General features: G+C 43.9%; 1 protein-coding gene across 1 annotated transcript in view; it reads right to left on the bottom strand.

Moving 5' to 3' along the window:
- CENPF (centromere protein F) overlaps nucleotides 1–20,447 on the bottom strand; it is a 53,083-nt gene extending 32,636 nt beyond the window's left edge. Inside the window, exons 1-9 of the mRNA XM_040985674.1 lie at nucleotides 20,367–20,447; nucleotides 16,782–16,979; nucleotides 14,953–15,149; nucleotides 12,535–12,641; nucleotides 12,008–12,099; nucleotides 9,293–9,572; nucleotides 7,501–7,703; nucleotides 3,536–3,661; nucleotides 1,219–1,347 (exon numbers count right to left, since the gene is read on the bottom strand). Of these exons, the coding sequence (XP_040841608.1) occupies nucleotides 1,219–1,347; nucleotides 3,536–3,661; nucleotides 7,501–7,703; nucleotides 9,293–9,572; nucleotides 12,008–12,099; nucleotides 12,535–12,641; nucleotides 14,953–15,149; nucleotides 16,782–16,943 (1,296 nt within the window). The 5' untranslated portion in view covers nucleotides 16,944–16,979; nucleotides 20,367–20,447. The remainder of the gene's footprint in view (nucleotides 1–1,218; nucleotides 1,348–3,535; nucleotides 3,662–7,500; nucleotides 7,704–9,292; nucleotides 9,573–12,007; nucleotides 12,100–12,534; nucleotides 12,642–14,952; nucleotides 15,150–16,781; nucleotides 16,980–20,366) is intronic.
- Between the last annotated feature and the right edge of the window lie 2,987 nt (nucleotides 20,448–23,434).

Here is a 23,434-nt window from a genome sequence, read left to right as displayed (position 1 = left end):
GCAATGGGTAAGACTCTCCCTTTCTCTCCATGTAACTCTGCCTTTTAAACAAAAGCTATATCCAGTGGTGCTTACATGTTGCAAGCAGGTACTGTGGCAATGGTTAAGCTCTCACTTGGGATACCTCACTCATACCTGAGTACCAGATCAAGTTCTAGTGCCTCCACTTCAGATCCAGCTTCCTGCTAACATGCCTCAGAGACTGCAGATGAGAGCCCATCAACCTGGGTTCCCGTCACTCGCACGAGAGCCCTGGATGGAGCTCCTAGCTCCTGCCTGACTCCGTCTTAGCTATGGTAGTCATTTGGGATGAGCAAGTGGGTAGATGATAGCTTGACCCCTTTCTCTCTCCCTCTATAACACTCTGACTTTCAAATAAATAAAATGAATCTTTAAAGAAAAAAAAAGGTGGGAAGCAGAGCAGCCTGAACTCAAACTGGCACTCTTTATGGGATTCTAGTATCATCAGAGGCAGCTTGATTTGCTGGGTCACACTGCTGGTCCTCCCATGAAAATTCTGAAATACCTTCACATACACACACATACACAGATACACATATGCATACACAAAGCTGTGCATGTATGAACAAATTAAGGTAGCCAGCAGTTTTAATGTACTAGCTTAAGGCATAAGAGAAAAAAACTGAAAATGACATGATAGTTTGACCTTAGGTTAACGGAGAATGGGACTGCCATTTATTTGATTTAGGAAGAGTAATAGAGAAGTAGGTTTGAGAAACACATTAGCATGCCAAGTCTATGGAGTCTCTTCTATGCAAAGTCAATACCAAGTACATGGCCACAGGCCTGAAGTTCAGCACCAGCACCCAGGCTGGTGGTGTAAACAGCTCTCGTCATCATGTGGATGAAAGGTGAAGCCTGAGGATTGTTTTTGAGATATTTAATACATAAAGTAGCTATTTAGTGCTTTAACTATTTGGAGGCATAAGTTACTAGGGTCAGTTCCCATTGGCTCTTACCAGAACAGGGTAGACCCTCTACAGTCTTCCAGATGTGCAATCCTAACTCACACCCTGCTTTGCCCAAGATGAGAAAACCAAAAGCCAAAGGCAATGTGCTTGCCCTCCTCTGACAAGCAAGGGAAATGACAGAGCTCTTTGTTTTTGAAGGTATCACAGGTCAGCTACAGTGCCAAAACAACAAGTATAAAGCAAAGAGGGGAGTATTGCGGAGACAGAGGTGAAGCGAGAGCCATACTTTCTCCAGTTCTGCCTGCAGGAGGTTGTATGTCTTCTTGGCTTGCAGCAGCTCCTGGGTAAGCTTCGCCTTCATCTGAGTGTATTCTTGATCCAGAGTTTGGAAAGATCGCTGTTGACGACAGAGCTCCTACAAAACAAAGGACACATGCACAGACCAACCAAGCTAACACAGGAATTCCAGGGTCCGACAAAAACACCCTACTAAGACACAACATAATCAAAGAGCAGGAGACAACAGGAAGGCAGGCAAGCCAACTTCTCTACCAAATGATAAATGTTATCAGGCCAAGCCCTGGTTCCAGCGATCAGTAACCCAACCCAGGGTTCTGGACTGGGGGGAGAAGATCATCAGCTGAGTATCTGGGAACAGCCTGTCCCTCCTCACCCCACCTGCACCTTACTCAACTCCACTTGGAGGGTCAGAAGCAGGCGAGAAGAGCCGAGCTGCAACAGTCACAAGCACTCCAACACAAGGTTTAAAACAGTAACACCCAGCAGGCATTGCACAGAGAATGACAACATACTGCATATTTTCATTTTTAAAAAAAGGTAAAAAACGATTTTCAATGTTCTTGTCAGAAAGAAAATTGTTTCAGAAGATGTATTTAACATGATGTGAACACTATTCATCTACACAAGTGCAAATATCACATGGTACCTCAAGTACACATGATTTCTAATGTGTCAGTTAAAAACAAACTTAAGGGCCCAGAGGGCGGCCTAGCAGCTAAAGTCCTCGCCTTGAACATGCCGGGATCCCATGTGGGCACCAGTTCTAATCCCGGCAGCCCCGTTTCCCATCCAGCTCTCTTTGTGACCTGGGAGGGTAGTCAGGGGCAGCCCAAAGCCTTGGGACCTTGCACCCGTGTGGGAGACCTGGAGGAGGCTTCAGGCTCCTGGCTTCGGATCAGCGCAGCTCCAGCCATCGCAGTCACTTGGGGAGTGAATCATCAGATGGAAGATCTTCCTCTCTGTCTCTCCTTCTCTCTTTATATATTTGACTTTGCAATAAAAAATAAATAAATCTTTTAAAACAAAACTTAAAAATATCAACACTACAAACCATTTCCAATGGTCTTAAATTTGGGACAGGAAATGAGTGGATGATCCATGATAGTCATGGAAGAATCCCAGTTATTTCCAGTCATTCTTTGAGAGTACAGCCCCTTAATCAGTCTGACACACTTTCAGCCCAATACATTTGAAAGAAGTCTAGCAACAGCATAGCGGCGTGGGGAGTGAATCAATGGACAGAAGATCTTTCTCTCTGTCTCTCCTCCTCTCTGTACATCTGACTTTCCAAGAAAAATAAATAAATCTTAAAAAAAAAAAAAAAGCAAACTGGCAGCAGTACTTAGGATTTCACACTTTCAATTCACTACCAATTTCTTTCCCCACCATGGTACAATGTATTTTGTTAGTCAACTCAGCTTCTAAAAACAATCCGATTTGTCCTGACACTGTAGGAATGGACAGTGGCAGAGAGTCCACCACCCTATTGTCAAGACATATTGAAGTTTCATTGGGAGTCCATCTTTGATTTGGAATTAGAGATGCATTACTGTATTGTATCTTCACATCTAGATGTGATAAAGTTCTGTTACAGTTACTATACATCCCCTTACACGAAAAGTCATAAAACAAAATCAACAGGAAGAAAAATAGGAAATGTACAACAACATGAAGTTAGCTAACACACTACTGAATGGCCAATGTGTCACTGACGAAAGGAAAGAAAATAAAAAACCTTCTTGAAGCAAATAATGCTACTATAAGTCAGTGAAGAAATGAAAAATTTTTTTAAAAAATCAAAATTCATGAGATGTAGCGAAAACAGTATTGAAAGGGCTATTGATATTTCGCAGGTCAGTTGTTTTATATCAGGGAGAACATATGATATCTGTCCTTTGGGGTTGTCTTAGGACTACTCATGTGGGACTATACTACTATAACAGGAGAAGCAGTGTAAGGCAGGAGGCAGGGAAGGGACATCCCAGAGCCTATGAAACTGTATCATAAAATAAAAAGTAAACAAATAAGTAAGAACAACTAGGAGACCTGACTCATTTTCCATCACAGCAGACTAAGTGAAAACAGAAACATGATCCTTTCCTACTCAGTGTCAAACCACAAACAAGTGAAAATTCACACTAATTACCTTCTCCAACTAAAAAAAGTCACAAAAATATAGGAAGGAAAATAAAGCCCTCAGCCCATCCCCCGCTAACAGAATTTCTCAGTCCCATTTAGACAATGAAGCTCTACCATGCCTGGACAGGCCCTCGCAGCAGTCCTCAGGAATACATTCACCTTACCTCGTGAAACTCCTTTTCTTTTCCCTTAATTTTCTGTTCCAAAGAACACCTGGCAGTTTCTGCATTTTGTCGCTGACAACTCAAATCCTCAGTCAGTTTTTTCAGTTTTTGTTCCAATGCAGTACACTAAAAGAAGACCAAAATGTCCAATACAAAACAAAAATTATTCAAGAAAAGGAGCAAAGATGTCATGCTTAATAAAAAAAATCTTAGTCCCCAATCTAGTTCCAAGTTTATCACTGTTTTTGTATTTCTATTTTATCAAAAGCGGACTTAAAAATGATTAGCTAACTACTGAAACCACTATACTTGTAAGGCACATATAAAATGTGCATTTCTATTAGCAAGGATGTAACACATTAGCCCAATATTAGAAATTTCATAATCTGTGCTGTGAAGCCAGACAGCTACCTAGGAGCTGCCCCACTACTTGGCTGGACTGGACTGAGGGGGGTGCAAGGCAGTGGTGCTGGCCTAGGGCACTGAGGGGCTGTTGCACAACCAGAGGATTGCAATGAGTTTTATGAGAAATTTTAAATATTAAAATCTTTCTTCCCACCAAGGTGCCACTATGACAACTTCAGCCTCCGAAATTTCCCAGCACTGCTCAGAAACCATCCCGGTGACTGGTAACGAAGCTGCCACGGGCCACGCTGAACAGTCCTCGGCCTGCAGCTACGGCTGGCTAATCCCCAAGTCATTCTGAGGCACGCTTCTAAAGTCAGGTGGGCACAAAACGCTGTTAATGCTCAACTCCACAGTTGTCCCCATGGGTTCAATCCTAAAACTTCCCTATGAAACTCCTGTGGAAACCCAAGGAATAATAAATCAACTTCAGGTTGGTGGGGGAAAAGCCCCTGCTCCAAATGAAGTGTGCCCTGATTTGGCAAATCGCTCCCCTAAAGGATCTATTTTCAACTATTAGAAATTGTAAGAATTTAACTGAAGTCCAGAGGAAATGGAAATACTATATAACAATTTCTGAGAAGACCAGTCAGAAACTGATCATTTAAAAAAAAATGAGAAGAAACATGTTGACCAATTATCAATTATTTTACAAATACTAAGCTTTGCAAGTACCAAAGGGCAGTGTTCTCTAGAGGGCATCTGGCCTGTACTTTGGGCTGGCATCTGAGTGCCAGCCACGCCCTCAACTTTAGCTGCTGGCTCACGTGCACCCCGGCTGGCAGAGGTGATGGCTCGAGCAGGTGGGTCCCTGCCACCCATGCAGGACATTCTAATTGAGCTCCTGGCTCCTGGCTTCAGCCTGACTCAGCCCTGTGCGTCGTGAACCTCTAAGCGTCAACCACGGGACGAGTTGTGCACACACGCTTTCTCATCTGACCTTTCGCTATTCCCTCCTTCCCCCCTCTCAAAAATTTTTTGAAAAAGGTGAATTTTCAAGCCAGCGGTTCAAACTAATACACTCCTTTAGACATTAAGACACCTTTGCAATTATCCATATTCTCCCTTTTTAAATAAATGTCCAAGAAAAAAAAAATACAGAGGTATGAATTCAACAGGTGTTTAGTAAAAGCCTACTATATTTCAAGTACTGTTCTATGCACTGGGAGCAACGTGGTAAACAACTCAGGCAAAAGTCATTATCCAAAAAATGATCCAAAATTTTGATGGCATACAAATCTCACGGAGGGAAAAAATCCAACCACATACTGCCAAGGCATATCAATGAGCCCTAGGCGCCCTCTACTGGCATTGCTCCAAACTGCAACACATTTTCCAAGCCAACCTCAAATCAATTAATGCTTTCCTGGTGGTTTGAAAAGAGCCTTTAGAAAGTGTTTATTTTAAATTGTGTTAGGTGATATTCTGATACCAGCTATGCACAACCTAAGCATGAACAGCTCACCACTAGGGGTCATGATTGCTCCATAATGTTTATAAAGCGTACAAAGCTCAAGTCCCAGAAAGTTGATGGCATATGACCCCGGACACTCAGACTTTCTGAACCTCAGTTCTTCATCTGTGAAATATGTGTGCCCAACTTCAACAATGAATTAAAGCTTTACACTCCACATAGTTTACGAATATTTGGGAGGAGAAAAATCCTGAAAGTATATTCACTCACTGAAGAATAAGCTATTGACAGAGCCTATGGGATTGTTATCATACATTTTTAAAAAAAAAAATTTAAAAAAGAACACACTATTGGTTTCTTGCTGTATAGCTCTATTTCATTTAACATATAATTTGTGATGGTAGTTCAGAAAACAAACAGAACAGAATTCTATTTCAGCAACACATTTGACAATCTACAAGGCACATGAGAGAAAAAGTTGGATATCAGTTTTCAGTTGGGTGAATCTGTAGCTGATTGAGATAAAAGGAATCCAGAAAATACCAAGCAGGCATCATAAGAATGTGGAGGAGTGTCTTCAACAGCAAGGCAGGCAAAGCTTTGTTTCCAGCACTGTCTGGGCAAACATCGCAACAAAGGATCTGATAAGAACATTCCTCATCAAATATACCAGATAGAACCAGGAGTGGGTGACCTTGTCACCCAAACAATGTAAAATTCAAGAAAAAAAATGTATTATTTCATAGGAATGGCAACCTGACTAAAATTTAACCAAAATCAGTTTAACTAAGAAATTGACAATAAGCCACGACAATAACATCTATATTGCTTTACGTTCACCATTTGGCAAACATTATGCTAAGGCCTTTACAAAATGACTACGGTCTTTATAATAACCCTGTGACAAACATATTGTTAACGTTATTTTTGATTAGGTTCAAATAGTAATAAAAAGTTTCACAACCAACACAAGTGGGATGTGGTGAAACCCAGGGCTCAAATTCAAGTCCTTACAACTTGAAACACCAAAAACCCTTTACAAACTCAGAAAGCAAGAATAGTTACACAGACCAAAGCAGGGCAGTGCTCCTTCACACAAGTCATATTGCTCAAAGTGTTTTTTAGGGGGCTGGTGCTGCGATGTAGTCGGTTAAACCACTGCCTATGATGCCAGCACCCCATGTGCGCACTGATTCAAGTCCTGGCCACTCCACTGCTGATTCGAATCCCTGCTAACGAAGGATGGCGCAGGTACTTCTGTCCTTGCACACAACGTGGGAGACCAGGGCTCCAAGAGAGTTCATTTTTGCAAGGTCATGTGTCATTCTCACCCCCCAAGTCCAAGGTGTCAATGAAAAAGCTACAATAACAATAGAAGGTTCAAAAGGAGGATAGGGGGACATGGCCCACCACAGTGGGAGAGGAGAGGAGGCACTCGCCAGGCTGAGATAAACACAACCAAAACATGACGATCAGACCACCAGCTGGCCTCAGAAAGAACCACATCTTTGACCACACGTTACGGCAGACGGCACTGCCCATGTTTCTTGTTGACATTGGTTATTTCTGCCTCTCCCTGTTAAGATGAAGCTCCAGAGAGCAATGGTTTTTATCTGTTTCTCACATGCCCAGCTCTACAAAATAATCTCTTAGAGACAACACCCAAACAATATTGTGACATGAGTGAGTGAGTGAACGGAAAGGGTACAGCACGGGAGCATGGAGAGAGGGCTCAGGGCCAAAGGAACAAGAACAGAAAACCCTCAAGCACATGGCTCAGAGTCTAGGCCTTCACGTTCAATGTCAGAAGTATATACAACGGATCCCCAAGTAGAGCACAGACACCATGTCACGTGTCCTAAACGCCACTAAAGCTGAGTTATTTCCTCTCCCAAGCAAGGTGTCCTGCACCAAAAACTGTATGTACACTTCCTTCTCCTCCACTAGCCCTGAACCACAGACACCTTCCTGAGAGGTCCTCGGCTGGGAATGGATGCAGCCAAGAGTGATTCAAGCCCTGCCCAGCTCTAACAACACTGCCAAGTACATATCAGCCAAGATCATGAATGGCCTTTATTTTATAACACCTTGCCCAAATCTTATATAAAAACATAGATTCCTTCATAATTCCAGAAAAGTCAAATACCTTGGCCTCTGCCTGGTCATACTGCGCTGTTGTTCTCAACAGTTCGTCCCTACTTTTGTTCAAAGCCTTCTCTTTTTCCATTAATTCCACTTTTGTTTTCTCCATTTGAAGGTGTAGCTCTTGACATTTATTCACTTGGCCTTTTATTTCTTTTTCTTGTCCTTGCAGCCGTTGTTCCAACTCATTCATCTTGCCTCTCAGCTCTTAAGAACAAAAAACATACGCCAATTTACATACACGTTTTCACAGAATATTCAGAACTTACGACTTATCTAACCCCACTCTGAAAGCTTTGGGGAGACAAACACAAACGATTTATACTAGACACAGAAGCTACTACAGTGAGATTCCATTTCAATGGTTCAGTCCACTGTCATTTATATTCAAGTAACCTACAAAAGGCAGACTACTGTATTTTCTTATGTTTTCAGAGAAACAGAGATGAAACAATTTTCTAAAATCAGAGTTTTAGGCTGCAAAAAAAACACTTCATGTTCAACACCCTTTGTTAAGATTAACACTTGGTTTTATAAACTGACAAATTATTTGTTTTGTGTCCAAAAATATCATCAAGCGATGAAAGTTTATCCTTCTATATTTTCACATAGCTTTACCTCCACTACAGACCAAGACAGTGTGAATGTTTTTATTGCCAAAATTAACAAAGACCTTGTTCCCTGCGTACACACAATGTTGGTTCCAATGGCACTGGCAGTGTGACAGCTCTCACAAGTGAACGCTGACGATGACTCTCAATATATCACAGCACTGGAAATTTTCATATTCTACAGAGCAGATTCCAAAACACCACCTGGTACCCTTGGCTGTCAGCTGCAGCAAGGCATGGAAGCCAAGGTCACAGGTTTGCTCCCTCATGGACAACCTGGCAATGCAGAGCAAAGCTATTCTGCAGACACATGCCACACCTCTGGCCAAAGCTGGTCAGGACAAAAACAGCCAGATGGGCAGCATGGACAGTGCAGACCAGAACCAACCAACTCACCCTGCTTCTAGGAACTTAAGTCAAAGTCTAACAGCATACTTTAAAAGACTTCAGGATAGGGCCAAGTGCCATGGCTCAATTGGCTAACCCTCTGCCTCTAAGCACCAGGATCCCATATGGATGCTGGTTCGTATCCCAGCTTCTCTACTTCCCATCCAGGTCCCTGCTTACGGCCTAGGGGGACAGTAGAGAATAGCCCAACATGTTAGGACTCTGTACCCATGTGGGAAGCCCAGAAGAAGCTCCTGACCCCTGGCTTTGGATCAGCTTAGCAAAAACCATTGTGGCCATATGGAGAGTGAACCAGCAAACAGATCTTTCTTTGCCTTTCCAATAAAAATTAAAAAAAAAAAAAGACAGCTTTTCAATTCAAATGAAATTACTTATCCCTTCCGCTCCTCTTCCCATCCCCCTGCTTGTGGCCTGGGAAAATAGTAGAGAACAGCACAAAGCCTTGGGACTTTGCACCTGCATGGGAGACCGGGAAGAAGCTCCTGGCTTCAGACTGGCTCAGCTGTGACCATGGCAGCCATTTGAGGAGTGAACTAGCAGATGGAAGATCTTTCTCTGACTCTCCTCCCCACTGTATATCTGAGTTTCCAGTAAAAATAAAATATCTTTTTTAAAATGTGATGTCTTCTATCATTATCAAAAAGACAGCTGGTCTGGGATGTTGACCACTGTTGTTTCTAATAAAATGTAAGCACTTCCTAGATCAAAAACATTGGAAGCACCTCTAGAATTATCGCAAGAAAATCTAACTTAAACTTAATTCAACTTAAAAATTACCTTGATTCTGGGCTTTTAATTGATCCAAAAGATGGGAACTGTTAGAATTATCACAAAAACTGCTGTTAGCATCTCTCTTCCCTCTTTGCAAAGTTGTTCTACTTGGAGTCACCTCTTGTTCCCCAAACATGAAGTCTCTTCTAGCGGGAGTGTTCTGAGCATTGGATGCAAGTCGACTTGGAGTCCACTCCTGCTGCCAGGAGAACACAGATGACGAAGAGTGGTGTCGTGCAATGTCTCGGTGATTCATCGTGGATTGGGGAACAGCTTGGCTGGCATTCTGTAAGAACAGATTCTTCACAGTCTTTTGGAAGTCTCAACACTCAAGTTTTTGTATTTCCAAATGAAACACAAAGTCATAATTCTAAAAAGCTAGCCCCTGCGTTGTATATCAAGAACATTCAGCAAGTCAAGGCAAGTAATAATTTCCAATATCCAATGATGGCATTTTCTAATGATCAGACTTCTTAGCATCACAGATGTAGGCCAATCCCATGGGCGGCCCAACCCTTTTTCAATGGGCTGTCTTGAGGCAAGTGTTTAGCACAGCAAGTTAAACCACCTCCTGAGACACCTGCACCCCATCTCAAAATTCCCAGTTTGTGTCCAGGCTGTGTTTTTGCATCCCATCTCCCTGTGAACATATACCCTGGGAACAAGCAGACGCCTGCTTAAAAACCTAGATCCTCACACTCGAGTGGAAGATCTGGATTGAGTTCCAGGCTCCTGCTTTCAGCCTGGCCTGGCCTCAACTGTTACAAGCATTTGGTGAATGAAAACTTAAAGATCTGTTTCTGTCTTTCAACCAAAATCAATAAGTTAAATTTTTGAATAAAAACAGCCTATCACAGTATTTAACATTCATCAATCTTGTTTTCTACCATCTTGTATCCACTGAGATCATGAGTACCAACGCCGGCTTTCCTCTGGCTTCACCTGGCAACGTCTACGCAGAAAGCCCATCAAAATTAAGTCCTAGCCTTAAAGAACTCTTTCAAAAATCTCAGTTTTCATCCAAAAACAGTGTCTCACAGGGTGTTAAATACAAAATAAATGAGTAGGTCATCTGCAATGAACTATTTATCCTGTTCTTGCTCTGCCTCCACTCTGACAAATCCCAAGACAGCTTTTGAGGCTGCATTGAATGTTCTAGAACAAGCACTTTCCCAGCCATAGGAAGAGGTTTATGAAAACATTTGAGGACTTTCTCCATAAAGTACTGTAGGCATTACTGACACGGCAAAATCAATACCAACGACTGCACTGAATAGCAAAGCACAGAGATCTAACACAAACCACAAAATAATTTCTAAACATCTTAATAAGTAAGGCCTTTGCCACTATCTAAATCCTGGCAACCTTAAAATGAGGGTTAAAGGGATGAAAATGCACTTTTTGATCCTCAATATTTGTGGTATTCACTTATAAATTCAGTGTTAAACTGCCTGAATTGTGCCACTTCCCCCAAGGATTATGGAGGGTTAGCAGAAATGTACCAAACTTCTTGTTCGAAAATAGCATCATGTGAACAGGGGCCAGCACTGTAGCAGGTGAAGCCACAGCCTGAGGCACAAGCATCTCCCATCACACTGATTCACACCCCCACTGCTCCACCTTCACTCCAGTCCTGCTAATGTGCCTAGGAAAGAAGCAGAGAAGAGTCCCCCAATCCACAGGCCCTGACTCTTAACATTAGACCAGCCCAACTCAGGCTGTTGGGGTCATTTTGGAAGTGAACCAGCAAATAGAACAGCTGTCTCCCTTTCTATTATTTAAATAAATGAATTTTTTAAAAAACGTAAGTAAATAAAAGCAAGGATTTTATTTTAGAAACCTGAATTTTGCTTTTGTTGTTGAAGGTAGATAAATCCCTTGACTTACTTCTCTGCTTGTGTATCAGTTGCCAGCAACTTACCAAAGAACCAGGAGATTGTGCTGACAACACATCTGCTTTGAAAGCAGCACTTCTTAAATGGCCATCCTCCAACCCTACATCCCCGGAGAATGAGCACTGCGCTCTCGGGGAGTGAAAGGGCAGCGGTTCCCTCCGAGTCACACCATCACCAGGAGCACCTGCACAAGCCCACCAGTCCTGACCTTGTCACACTTTCGACCCCTAGATCTTAACAGGGAATGATTATATGCTACAGAATTCTACTTCTTTTTTTTCATGGATTTATTTACATTTATTTGAAAGGCAGAGTTACAGAGTGAGGAGGACAGACAGGTCTTCCACCCGCCAGTTCGCTCCCCAAACGGTTGCAGAGGTGGCAGCTGAGCCAGTGTGAAGCCAGGAGCTTGTTCTGGGTCTCCTGTGTGGGTGCAGAAGCCCAGGCACATGGGCCATCCTCTGCTGCTTCTCAGGCCACTAGCAGGGAGCAAGATGGGAAGTGGAGCAGTTGGAACTTTAACTGGTGCCCATAGCGGATGTCAGTTCTGTAGGCCAAGGTTTAACTTATGATGCCCTGGCACTGGCCCCTTCCTAGAATTCTATAAATATGTAATATTTGGGAATGAAATAACCAGCCCACTCTAACGTACTCATTCTTGCCTCGTTCTAAAAGTCAGAAGACATCACCGTCGAGGAACCAGGAGCCCTTTCTCACTGTAAGAGAAGCACATCAGCTCTGTGTCAAACACATTTCTCCCTAACCTTGTTCTATATCAAAGTCCTTGGCTACCTGCCCACTCTTACAGAACCCACCATTGGCCTACCTTAGCTTGCAAGGCCTTAACCTCTGCCTCTAATCTTTTTCGTTCTTCAACTTCTTTATTATATTTTTCTTTTAGATCCTCATACTTGGAACCTAAACAGACAAAAAAAAAGCTTTATTTCAATTAACTGATTTCATTAAAAAATTCACAGATTGATAATGATTATCACAGTCTAGAAATGAGTGTCGTTTAAATAGACACTGAGCAGAAAGACTACTTCTGTTGAGACAACCTACCAAACATGTACTGATCAAATTACGCAAATATTAAAATATTTTAAATATGGGAATTTTTAACACTCGGATACCGAATTTCTTTTAAAACATACTACACAGAATATTTAAGTTAAGAAGTGGAAGGCTTAACCCAGAGGCTCAACAAAATTCAACAGATATACAAATGAACAAGTAATAAACAATTCCGGTTTTTAACATTTTAAAGTTATAATCAAGCCGAGTTCATTTCTCTCACAGAATTGAAATCCACCCCCCAAGGGGAAAAAAATCCTTTACCACTGTAATATTGACTTGGGGTGAGTGGAGTCGCAAAAATTTTTTGTGGTGTACTGCATGCGTTCAAGGAGACATCTGCAGACTGTGCTGCCTGCTGGCTTCTTTCAAGTTCAGATTTACACCTGTTAGAGGTAAACAAGTCAGTTTAGAGTAAAGGCTATAGAATACCAATGCCAGAAACCCACAAAGATGAGTAAGCCCACAAAGCAAACTATTTGTAAGAATTCTGCAACATTTCATTTACCCAAGAAATACTGAATACAATCTTAATACATCAACACAGGCCTCTTCTTCAAAGGGACTCAGACTAGTCAGAAAAACAAACATTGTTGGGGTCCGTGCAGTGGATGTGGGGGACACAAAGGTGTGAAGAGTATTGTTCCATTGCAGGCAGGACCGCAAGGAACTTCCTGTTGTTTGGCAGGGCCAGGCGGTCTCTACAACCACCTGAATGCAGCTCCACCTTCTTTTGCATGGACACCGGACCACCCTGTGGGAGAATTCTCATCCATCCAGGCATTTTTTGCTACTGTGAGGCTGGCCTTTTACTCAATGTGAGCTTGGAGGTTAATGTCAATAATAATGTCTTGCAAAAGGGCCTTCTATTATTCCTACTGTCTTGGCTGTCCCCATTGACTTTATGCTAATCAAGGGATCTATATTCTGGCTTTTATTCTTTCCTTGATCTTTAAGTTCTCCTTTTCTTTGTGATACAAGATTAAGTTGTAGAATAAAAATTGTAGTAGGAACTCCTATTATTTCTAGGTAAAACTAATGGCAGAATTATCCTTAAAAATACCCACTTGACCATGACGTAAAAAGTCTGAGCCAGAGTTTGACTGTTTCTGTATAAATAAAATGGACAGCTTTCCCGCATTGTCCATTATGATCATGAAATCCTAGTGGTCCGTCTTTCTTTCCTCTTTGCGCCTCATCCACGCACCCTTCGCGAGTTCCGAACTCAGCTGGAGCTGGACTCCGGCAAAACATAAACCAATAATTATCATCTAATAATGGCTATCATGGAAATTTGTAGTAACAATGGTGGCACCACAGACTTGGAGGGCTGGGAATATATCAAGACAATGCTCTACTCTAAGCTAAAGAAATACACAGCAGCTCAGAACACAGGACAAAACTGACGTCAGTGAAACAGGCAGGCAAAACACAAGAACTCAGAACTCAATTATTTCAAAAGCATATTTGATACACAAATCATAAACAGCATGACATTAACAAACATAAAAATTAATAGAAAATAGAGTTGGAAACAGTTAAAAGAAATAGAAGTCATATACATAAGTATACACACACACACGACATCCCTATCTTTCAAGTAACCGGAAAACCTCTCAGAATCAAACAAATCACGTTAGGATTCAATTCTTACAAGTCTCTAATGTCTTTGACTTCAGCTTAACAGAAAAAATAAAATGAACACGAATATGATCAGCTCAGCTCTGGCTGTTTGCGGCCACTTGGGGAGTAAATCAGTGAACCAAAGATCTTTCTCTGTCTCTCCTTCTCCTTCTCTGTGTATCTATTGGAAAGGCAGATATACAGAGAGAGGAGACAGTTCTTTCATTCGCTGAATCACTCCCCAAGTGGCTGCAATGGCTGGAGCTGAGCCGATCCAAAGGCAAGAGCCCAGAGCCTCTTCTAGTTCTCCCATGTGGGTGCAGGGTCCCAAGTCTTTGGGTCGTCCTCGACTGCTTTCCCAGGCCACAAGCAGGGAGCTGGATGGGAAGTGGAGCAGCCAGGACTCCACAAACCGGAGTCCATTTGGGATCCTGGTGCATGCAAGGTGAGGATGTTGGCCACTAGGTATCACACCAGGCCCAAATACTTTAACTTCTTCAAAAATAGTTTTATGCATAGGTAGAATTCAAATTATTATCACTACTCAAGAGGAAAATATTCAAATATTACAAGTATTTGCCAACTTCAAAGAGAAAATCAGCAATTTCACAGAGGAGGATCTCAGACACCCACAAAGGAGGGACACTAACTTACAGAGGAAGAAAGTTAACTAAGGGATCCACATGACCAGTTTTCTTTCAGAAGGGACCCTCGACTGGACTCAGAGAAAAGTACAAATTGACTTCTCTGCGGGTTCTTGCTGAAAACGTGTAAGCCAGGCTCACCAAGGTTCTCAACCACCTGCCCTCCCAACAGACACTGGGCTTCGCCTGGGGACATTTGTGATCAACACTTGGGGACAGAGTAGCTGCTATCAGTACTTGAGGAGTTTTCAGAGGACTGAACCAAACACCAATATAATCAAATCACTGTTTCTTCCAACCGCTGGGGGACAGAAAAAAGACACAACTGTGCAATGCATAATAATCACACTAGTGAAGGAAAAGATAAATACATCCGATGCTATATATTGGCACAGACAACATCCAAGTTAGTAACATTCCCCAAAGTTACCTTTTAAGCTCCTGCTCTAGTTTTTCCACTTGTTTTTTGCTTGAATTCAGTTGCCCTTCCTGGAAATTTACTTGCGAGTCCTTGACTTGAAGTTCATGGGAAATCTTCTGCTTTGCTTTCTCCAGGTTTTCACATATTTCCATCAATCTTTGATTCTCCCTTTTCAGATTTGTGCCCTCAGACTTCTCATTTTCAACCTAACGGGGGTCATTCAGAAGGAAACACGTCCTGATTCTGTGAATTTACCAAGTATTATTTGCAAATTTGACTCTAACACCAAATAATAATTTTCTGAGGTATGATTGGAATAATCAAGATGTCAACAGTCTTTTTTTGGTTTATTTTTTTAATGGAAAGGCAGATTTACAGAGAAAAGGAGATATACAGAATAAGATATTCTGTCTGCTGGTTCACTCCCAAAATGGCTGGAACTGAGTCAATCCAAAAAGCTAGGAATTTCTTCCAGGTCTCCCACACAGGTGCAGGATCCAAAGGCTTTGGAGGCCACCCTGGAATGCTTTCCCAGGCCACAAGCAGGGAGCTGGATGGGAAGTGGAGCAACTGGGATGTGAATCATCGAACTATTAGATTCAAGGTGAGGATTTAGCCACTAGGCTATCGTGCCGGGCTCTAACAATGCTTTCTAAACACAGAAATTCCAAGTGACTACACTTAAAAGTCTATAGAGAAAAAGGCTTTATAAAGTCATGCATTACTCAGTTTTTCAACAGGGTTGTGCATAACCACCTTACACATAAAAAAAAATTAATACCATTTAAGAAAATAAAAAATCGGGGATAGGCAAATGGTTAGGACACTATTTGGGATGCCTGCACCAGTTTGGGGAATGCCTGGTTGAAGTCTCAGCTACTCCACTCTTAATCCAGCTTCCTGACAATGCATACTTTGTGAGGAAGCAAGGAAATGGATCCAATTTTGGGGTCACTACCAATCCACATGAAAGGACCAGATTGAATTCTGGACTACTGGTTTTGCTCTAGACTGTTGGGATCAACTGGGACGTAAACTAACACATAAAGTTCCCTCTCTCCACATTTGAAATAAATGGTAATCAATCAAAAGGCCAATGAAAACTATGGGAAGTATTGGTAATCACTCAGCAATCACATTTCTGCCACCTGGTAAGAGAACTGGGTCGAGTTTCCAGTTCCTGGCTTTGGCTCCAGCCACGGCAGGCATTTATAGCATAAACCAGCAGATGGGAGCACCCACTCTCTCTTCCTACCTCTGACTTTCAAACAATTTTTTTTAATTAAGTAAATAAATAAACTGTCTAAATCTCACTTAGTAATTCATTCTCAAATTCGGCTGCTAAAGCTGATTATTCTAAAGAAAAATCCTCCCACAAACAAAATCAATTTAAAAACATAATTGTATCATGACTTTGTTGGTTAGAACAGAGGCAAGAAAGTGGTGTTTATACTGTCATGTGCTAGCCCTGGTGTGGGGAGCCTCCTCTCAGAGTGATGCCCATTTGAGTTGAAAAAGGCAGTCCCCAGATTGGGAACCCAAAAGGTTGGGCCTAGTTGCAAACTCCATTCCTAATTCATAGTTCTAGATGTGATTAGAATTAGTAAAATTAGATTAGTAAGTAGGCACAGAGGGAAAAAAGTTGGAGAAAATTAGGCAGTTAAAAATGACACAAAAAAAGAGAAGATATCACCTGAAGACAGACAGAAGCAAGTGAAGAGTTAGGTCCAAAAGCACATAACGGGGGAGTGGGCAGTGCCCAGGGAGCAGGTGTTGCTGCCGCACTTTGTGCATGGGGGAGCGGACAGGGGCCCCGGGAGCAGGTGTTCCCAGCGTACCTTCTGCTTCTGCTTCTGCAGAGCGGCCTCCAGAGTTTCAAGCTGAAACTGCCTCTGCTGCTTCTCTTTCTTCAGTTTATCCAGCTGCCCTTCCAGCTCTTGAATTTTCTGAAGAGCTCTCGTAGACAGGCCCTCCTTCCATTCTTCCAAAGCCCAGCTCATTTTCTTCTCTTTATTATTCCAACATTTATAAAGAAACTGCAAAGAACAACCACACACTGTTGGTCCAGCTACAATAAAAGCAAACATGAAAGCTCAGCAGTCTACCTAACCACCGCCATGAAGGTTCTAAAATATCCCATTTCAGGAGAAGTAGGGTTGTCGTGCAGCCGCTGGGAGTTACCCGTTTGAGTCCCGGCTGCCCAATTTTCAAGCCAGCATCCTGTCAACACATCCTGGGATGCAGCCATGTTTGGGTTCCCACCACCCAAGTGGAAGAGTCACATGAAGTTCCTGGCTCCTGGCTTCACACACACCCAGGCCTGGATGTCGAGGATGTTTGAGGAATTAATCAAAAAATGGAAAATCTCTCTCTGGCTTTTAAGTGATTAAATATCAAACACTTTTTTTTTCCTAAAAAGAGAAACCACCAATACTAACATCATAAAGGATGTAACATACCTGGCTTGGTTTCCCCTTACTATTTTTTCTTGTTTCTATTTTGACTTCCTACCTACTTTATACTATACATAGAGTTGGATTTTTTTTTTCTCTCTCATAAAAAACATGAATATTGTTGTTCTAAAGTGTTCATGTAAAATAGGTCTAATTTTTGGAATTAGATGCATGACAAGACATTTAGCGAATCCTCTGTATGCTTGTCACATCACCACTGGTACTCTGTCCCTTTTCCTCTGGAATATCTCCCCAGAGATCCTGCCCGCCTTCCTGCACTCCCTGCCAGTGTCCCCACCCCCTTCCAAGCCAAGGTCACTTAAATGCAAACACAGCCAAGAATGAAGGCCATTAGTACTGCTGCAACCATTCCAGAAAGTGGTAAACCCAAGCTCTGGGCAGACATAAAGCAGAAAGGAGGTCAACAGCCTTACTAATTCAAAGAGGATTCAACTCCCAGCCTGATCACTTACAAGATGTGTGACTTCCCACAAGATAATTCATCTGCTTGTACCTTAATTGCCTCATTATTTTCTTAAGATTTTTTTTTTTCTTGGAAAGTCAGATTTACAGAAAGAAGAGACACAGAGAAGGACCTTCCATCCGCTGGTTCATTCCTCAAGTAGCCATGACAGCCAGAGCTGAGGAAGCCAGGAACCTCCTCCAGGTCCCCCACACGGGGGAGGGGGGTAAACCACGTGGGTGCAGGGTCCCAAGGCTTTGGGCCATCCCTGACTGCTTTCCCAGGACACAAGCAGGGGGCTGGATGGGAGTAGAGCAGCAGTGACACGAACCGGTGCCCAAATAGGATCCAGGCACATGCAAGATGAAGACATTAGCAACTAGGCTACCATGCGGGGCTCAATTGCCTCATTTTAAAACACCAGTAAAGTACCTCTTAAAGCCTCTTCCAACAGTATCTCCTGTGAGTTTTCTACAACTATTATCCATTACATTAGTTACTGAAAATACCTTCAGAGGTTTCAGGCTGTGGTACCCAGACACATCTTGCAATAAATCATTTGAGAGTAAAATATGACAATTGTTCTTTATCTCAGCCTTTTGAAGATAAATGAAAGAAAAATCTTTTTTTTTTTTTGTACTATTTTGGCAACAGGGTGAGAAAGCATGTTTTACTAAGAATGGTAAACAGATTTTTAGAAGATGAAGCAAAAACCTTAGGCAACATATAAGTTAGAGAAAATCCGTTTTCTGCTGTTAGCTTTTTATGACAGGGTGGTGGAGAGGGATAGTCTTAGTTATAGGAGACAGCATCTTACACCCCACTCTAATTTGCCAAACAATACAACACTGGGAGGAATCTCCCATCTCCCGACTGACAAGACAAACGTTCCCAGTCAGAACAACCAACATCCATCCCTCTGGCTTCTTCGTTCAAGAGTGGGAACCCAGAATCTCAAAGGCACACAAGGACATTGCCATACACAGTCTGGCCAGACTCCGGAAGCATTCAACCAAGAAGCCACAGCAACCTTACTAGGATGCTGGAAACCAGGGAAATAAACAGAAGACTGGCAAGTCAAATGTGTCCCCAACTCAAAGCCAACATGAACGTGCTCAGACTGTTGCCGGGTGCAAGCGAGATCACACCAGGCAAGTCTAGGGTGTAGCAAGGAGTCTGTATTAACCAAACTTGGTGATTACAGGGCCCACTAGTAACAGTAAACCACAAATCCACATAGCAACCCAGTCAGTCGAAACCCCAAGAGGAACAAACAGTCATTACCCTGAAGTCCATCCGTTAAGCTGAAGACCTATGTCCCAGCTTCCCCAGCAATATAATTTATCGTAAGAGACGTGCAGGGAACAACCTAGACACACTTACAAAGCTGCAGACATTCACCTTTCCCTGGTTTCTCTGCCCACATTGCATTACTGCTAGGCCTCACTTCTCCTGCAACTCCTGATAGTGCACAAACTGGAAATAGAAAGCATCTTAGCATTGCTATCTTCACTGTCCCGCCCAAGCATGAACAGGGGGTGAGGAATACAGACACACAGGGACCATGCTCAGGGGCTACCTGCCCTCAGAGTCTGTCCGCGGGAAGCCAGAGAGCAAGCAGGTACTGGGGAGGCCAAGAATTGGAGTGTACGAGCAACGGACGGAAGCACACGACCAAGAGAACCCTTCCCTATCACGGGCCTTATGGGATCCAGGTGAGGGTAGGCGAGCATCACAGGTGGGCAGGAGGGAACACCTAGGGGGCGGGGCGGAGTGGTTTCCAAGCTCCTGCCTCATCACAAGACTTCAGCTAAAGATTCAGGGTGCGGGACAATTCCAAAGGAAACTGGGAGGAGGTATTGAAGATCCATCACGCTCTGGATGTGATGGTTCCTGCAAGGGGGCTTGAAAGCACTCCTTTTATCCTAAATACGAGGACACTCTTCATGCCCCCATCACTCACCCATCCCCACTAAATGCGCCACCCACCTCACCACTACAGGTACAACCAAAGTGCTTTCCCTTTTATAATCATTTTCCTCTCACTTAAATAAATAAATAACAAATATTCCCCACTGCCGCCCGGCTGCGCCCGAAGGGGATAATCCTGCCTCCCTTCTTGTAGCACGGGGAGGGAGTGACCAACAAGCCAGGAGACAGGTGCGTGTCCCCGGGTGCCGCGGAGGCCCGGAGTTGTTAGGCACCTCTGAGAGGCCGCGCGGGCATCTCCAGTCATTTCACCTGACTCAAAAAGAAAACGTGAGTTCGCGACCGACCCTCAGCGACCGACCAGGGCGGGCAGAGAGGTGCCGGGACACCCCTAAGCACCCCACCCGCGGCAGCTTCTCCGCTCGCACCCCATAGGAGGAGATGACCAAGGCACATCAAGGGGCGCCACCCCAGGGACGTCCCCGACCTGGGCCCGCGGGCAGAGAGCCAGCGGCTCTCTCTCCTCCTCCTCGCACCCCAAGCCCGCAGTCGGGGCCGGGACCAGGTAGGACGCTCACCTTGGAAACAGCCGGTCCGCCGCGAGGAAGTCCGAGTCCAGCGTCCTCCTGGGGCGGAGCGCTGCCGGTTCAAAACTCCCGCTTCCGGTCCCGACCGACCCAGCCGCGCGCCTATTGGGGTACGCCAGGCAGCTGTGAACCAATCCGCACCCTCGTCCTCAGATGGTCTCCTCGGATTGGCCCTTTTGGATGGATTTGAAAAAAACGAAGCTTGACTGAGGGAGGGGCGGCGCGCCGGGGCCTGGACCGGTCTTTGTTGTGGTGGACAAGGGCGCCGCCGTGCCCAGCTGCCGCCGGAGACCGCGTGAACCCCGAGAGAACCCCGAGAGAACCCCGCGAGCCTGGGAACGGGCGGGCGGGCTGGGGTGGCAAGGCCGCTCCCCTTCAGCCGGCCGTCTGGCGTTTGCCCTCAGACTCCTTAGCTGCACGTTGGTATACTAAGACACTGATACTAGTACTGTGCTTGTCTTGCACGCAGTTCAGTGTCATTCTCAACAACTCCTCGGAGAAATTATTGTTCATTACCATCATATTTAGAAGTTAAGGGGGTAGGGACCAGCGTTGTATCCCAGAGAGTTAGGCGGCCAGCTGCAGCGCAAGTGGTTTAAGGGTGGCTCCAGATGCTCTAACTCCTTGTTCATTTTTTTAAGATTTTTTTTTAATTGGAAAGTCAGATTTAAGTTCTTCCTAGGCGAGCTTCATAGTCTCAACTGCCAGAGACAGAAGGGGAGACAGACGTTCTTCTGTCTGCTGCTTCTCTCCCCAAGTGGCTGCAATGGCCAGAGCAGAACTGATCCAAAGCCAGGAGCCTTCTCCAGCTCTTCCACACAGATGCAGGATCCTAAGGCTTTGGGCCATACTCAACTGCCTTCCCAGGCCACAAGCTGGGAGCTGGATGGGAAATGGAGCAGCTGGGATAATATGAAGCGGTGCCTTTTGGGCGATCCTGGTACATGCAAAACAAGGACTTTAGCCACTAAGCTACCGCACTTTGACTCTCCCTGTTCAATTTTAAACAAAGTTCTGCAGGCAGGAGTTGTGAGAAAAGTGACCTCTGGTGCTGTCCTGATGGGATCGCAAACTCCACACTGTTCTCTCCAATGGCCACTAGACTATTCCTGCAACCTAATCATTCCTGCCCTTTCATTGAAGTTTTGTGTGTGCGCGTGTGTGTGTGTGTGTGTGTGTGTGTGTGTGTGTGTGTGTGTTTCTTTTTTTGTGAATGCTTCAGTGCCCAATCCAGATGCTGCTGCCTTCATCACAGCTCCTTACTCAGACCACCGCTTAGGAGTAGTTATTCCCTAGCTGCTTCCTTCAACTTGGTTTAAGCTGCCTGTTAGAATTTTTGCCATGTCTTATATTCATGTCTACAATCAAGCTAAAAAAAAAAAAACTCGTTTACAATAAAATCTGTAGTTCATCTTTCCATACTTAATAATTCTGTGGTGATTCTGCACATTGTGATTTTATTTTTTATTAAAGATTATTTTTTTTTTATTTGAAAGGCATATCTACAGAGAGGACAAAAGACAGAGAGGAAGACCTTCCACCTTCTGGTTTACTCCTCAAATGGCCACAATGGTCAGAGCTGATGCAATCCAGAGCCAGGAGCTTCTTCCAAGTCTCGCACGTGGGTGTACTGGACCAAGAATTTGAGCCATCTTCTGCTGCTTCCCGTGTCCATAAGCATGGAGCTGCATTGAAGTGGAACAGCTGGGACATGAACTGGTACTGATACGGGATATTGGCACTTGCCCGTGAGTCACTGACCCAGTCATTGTTCAGTCTTTTTTTTTTTTAAATAGCGCATAGTCATTTTAAAAATAGATCATTCTGGGAGGGGTAAAACTGCCTTCTGGAGACAGGCCTTGCTGAGTTGCCCTTGAATGCCCAAAGAGATGAAGAAAATCTTTTTTTGGTTTTCTTTTTCTTTAACTCCCGAAAGGCTGACATTAGCTGGGCCATACTGCAGCCAGTAGATACATCAGGATGTCCCACTTAAGATAAGGAACCAAGCACTGGAGCCACTCTCTACTCCTACGGTGTGTACTGGCCCTCTGACAAAGGGTTGCTGGCATCTTGAGCTGTGTCTTAACAGCTATGCAAATGCCAGCCCAGGGAGAACATTTGTGAACACTGCCATGATCTGGTTAGCGGTTGGAATTTCAACAAAATTCTGACTCCAACACTAATGATTGGTCTATTGCTTCCCAGAGTAATTATTCAACTACTTATTAGCTATCCAAGGAAAATTGTGGAAGGACATTGTGAATCTTTGCCAGTGTGGAACCAGAGCTAGTTGCAATTCCTCCAGGGAGGCCCCATGAGCAGTCAATATGGAAATGAACAGGAAGAGACTCACTGGTCAGCAGATCTAGATAACAAATCAAAGAGAGGTGCTTCTCCCCCAACCCCCCCACCCCCCACAGGACTGTGGAAAGGAACCTGCCAGAGGAACGAATTGTATATTAGGAGATTCCTTCTTGCTGTTGAGATGCAAATACCGCAGACCTTCTACATTTGTGCCTACCTGACCCTCAGTCCTTTAAAGTCTGATGCTGTTGGTAAGCTGCGGCGGTTCACCATCAGTTGGTAGTCCGCACTTGCTACCGGCTCCATGCACCAACTTGACTGCCTCTGGACAATGAGCAGAAAATACAATAGAAAGACATTAGAGGCCCCCGGCGTGGTGGCCTAGTGGCTGAAGTCCTCACCTTGCACACGCCAGGATCCCACATGGGCGCCGGTTCTAATCCCAGATGCTCCAGTTCCCTGCTTGTGGCCTGGGAAAGCAGTCCAGGATGACCCAAAGCCTTAGGAACCCCGGAAGAACTCCTGGCTCCTGGCTTAAGATAGGCTCCTCCTGTGGCCACTAGGAGAGTTAACCATCAAACCATCTTCCTCACTGTCTCTCCTTCTCTCTGTATATCTGCCTTTCCAATAAAAATAAATTTTAAAAAAGGCATTAGAGGAATTTTTAAGGTTCTAGTGAGAAATTTGCATTTTCTGTTTACTCATTACTTGGCATTTGTCTATTCAGCGATCTTGTATAACCATGTCTTGCCCTA

This window comes from Ochotona curzoniae, unplaced genomic scaffold, assembly GCF_017591425.1.
Source record: "Ochotona curzoniae isolate NIBS_2020 unplaced genomic scaffold, NIBS_Ocur_1.0 contig_430, whole genome shotgun sequence".
NCBI lineage: Eukaryota > Metazoa > Chordata > Mammalia > Lagomorpha > Ochotonidae > Ochotona > Ochotona curzoniae.
This window is presented reverse-complemented; position numbering and strand designations above follow the sequence as displayed.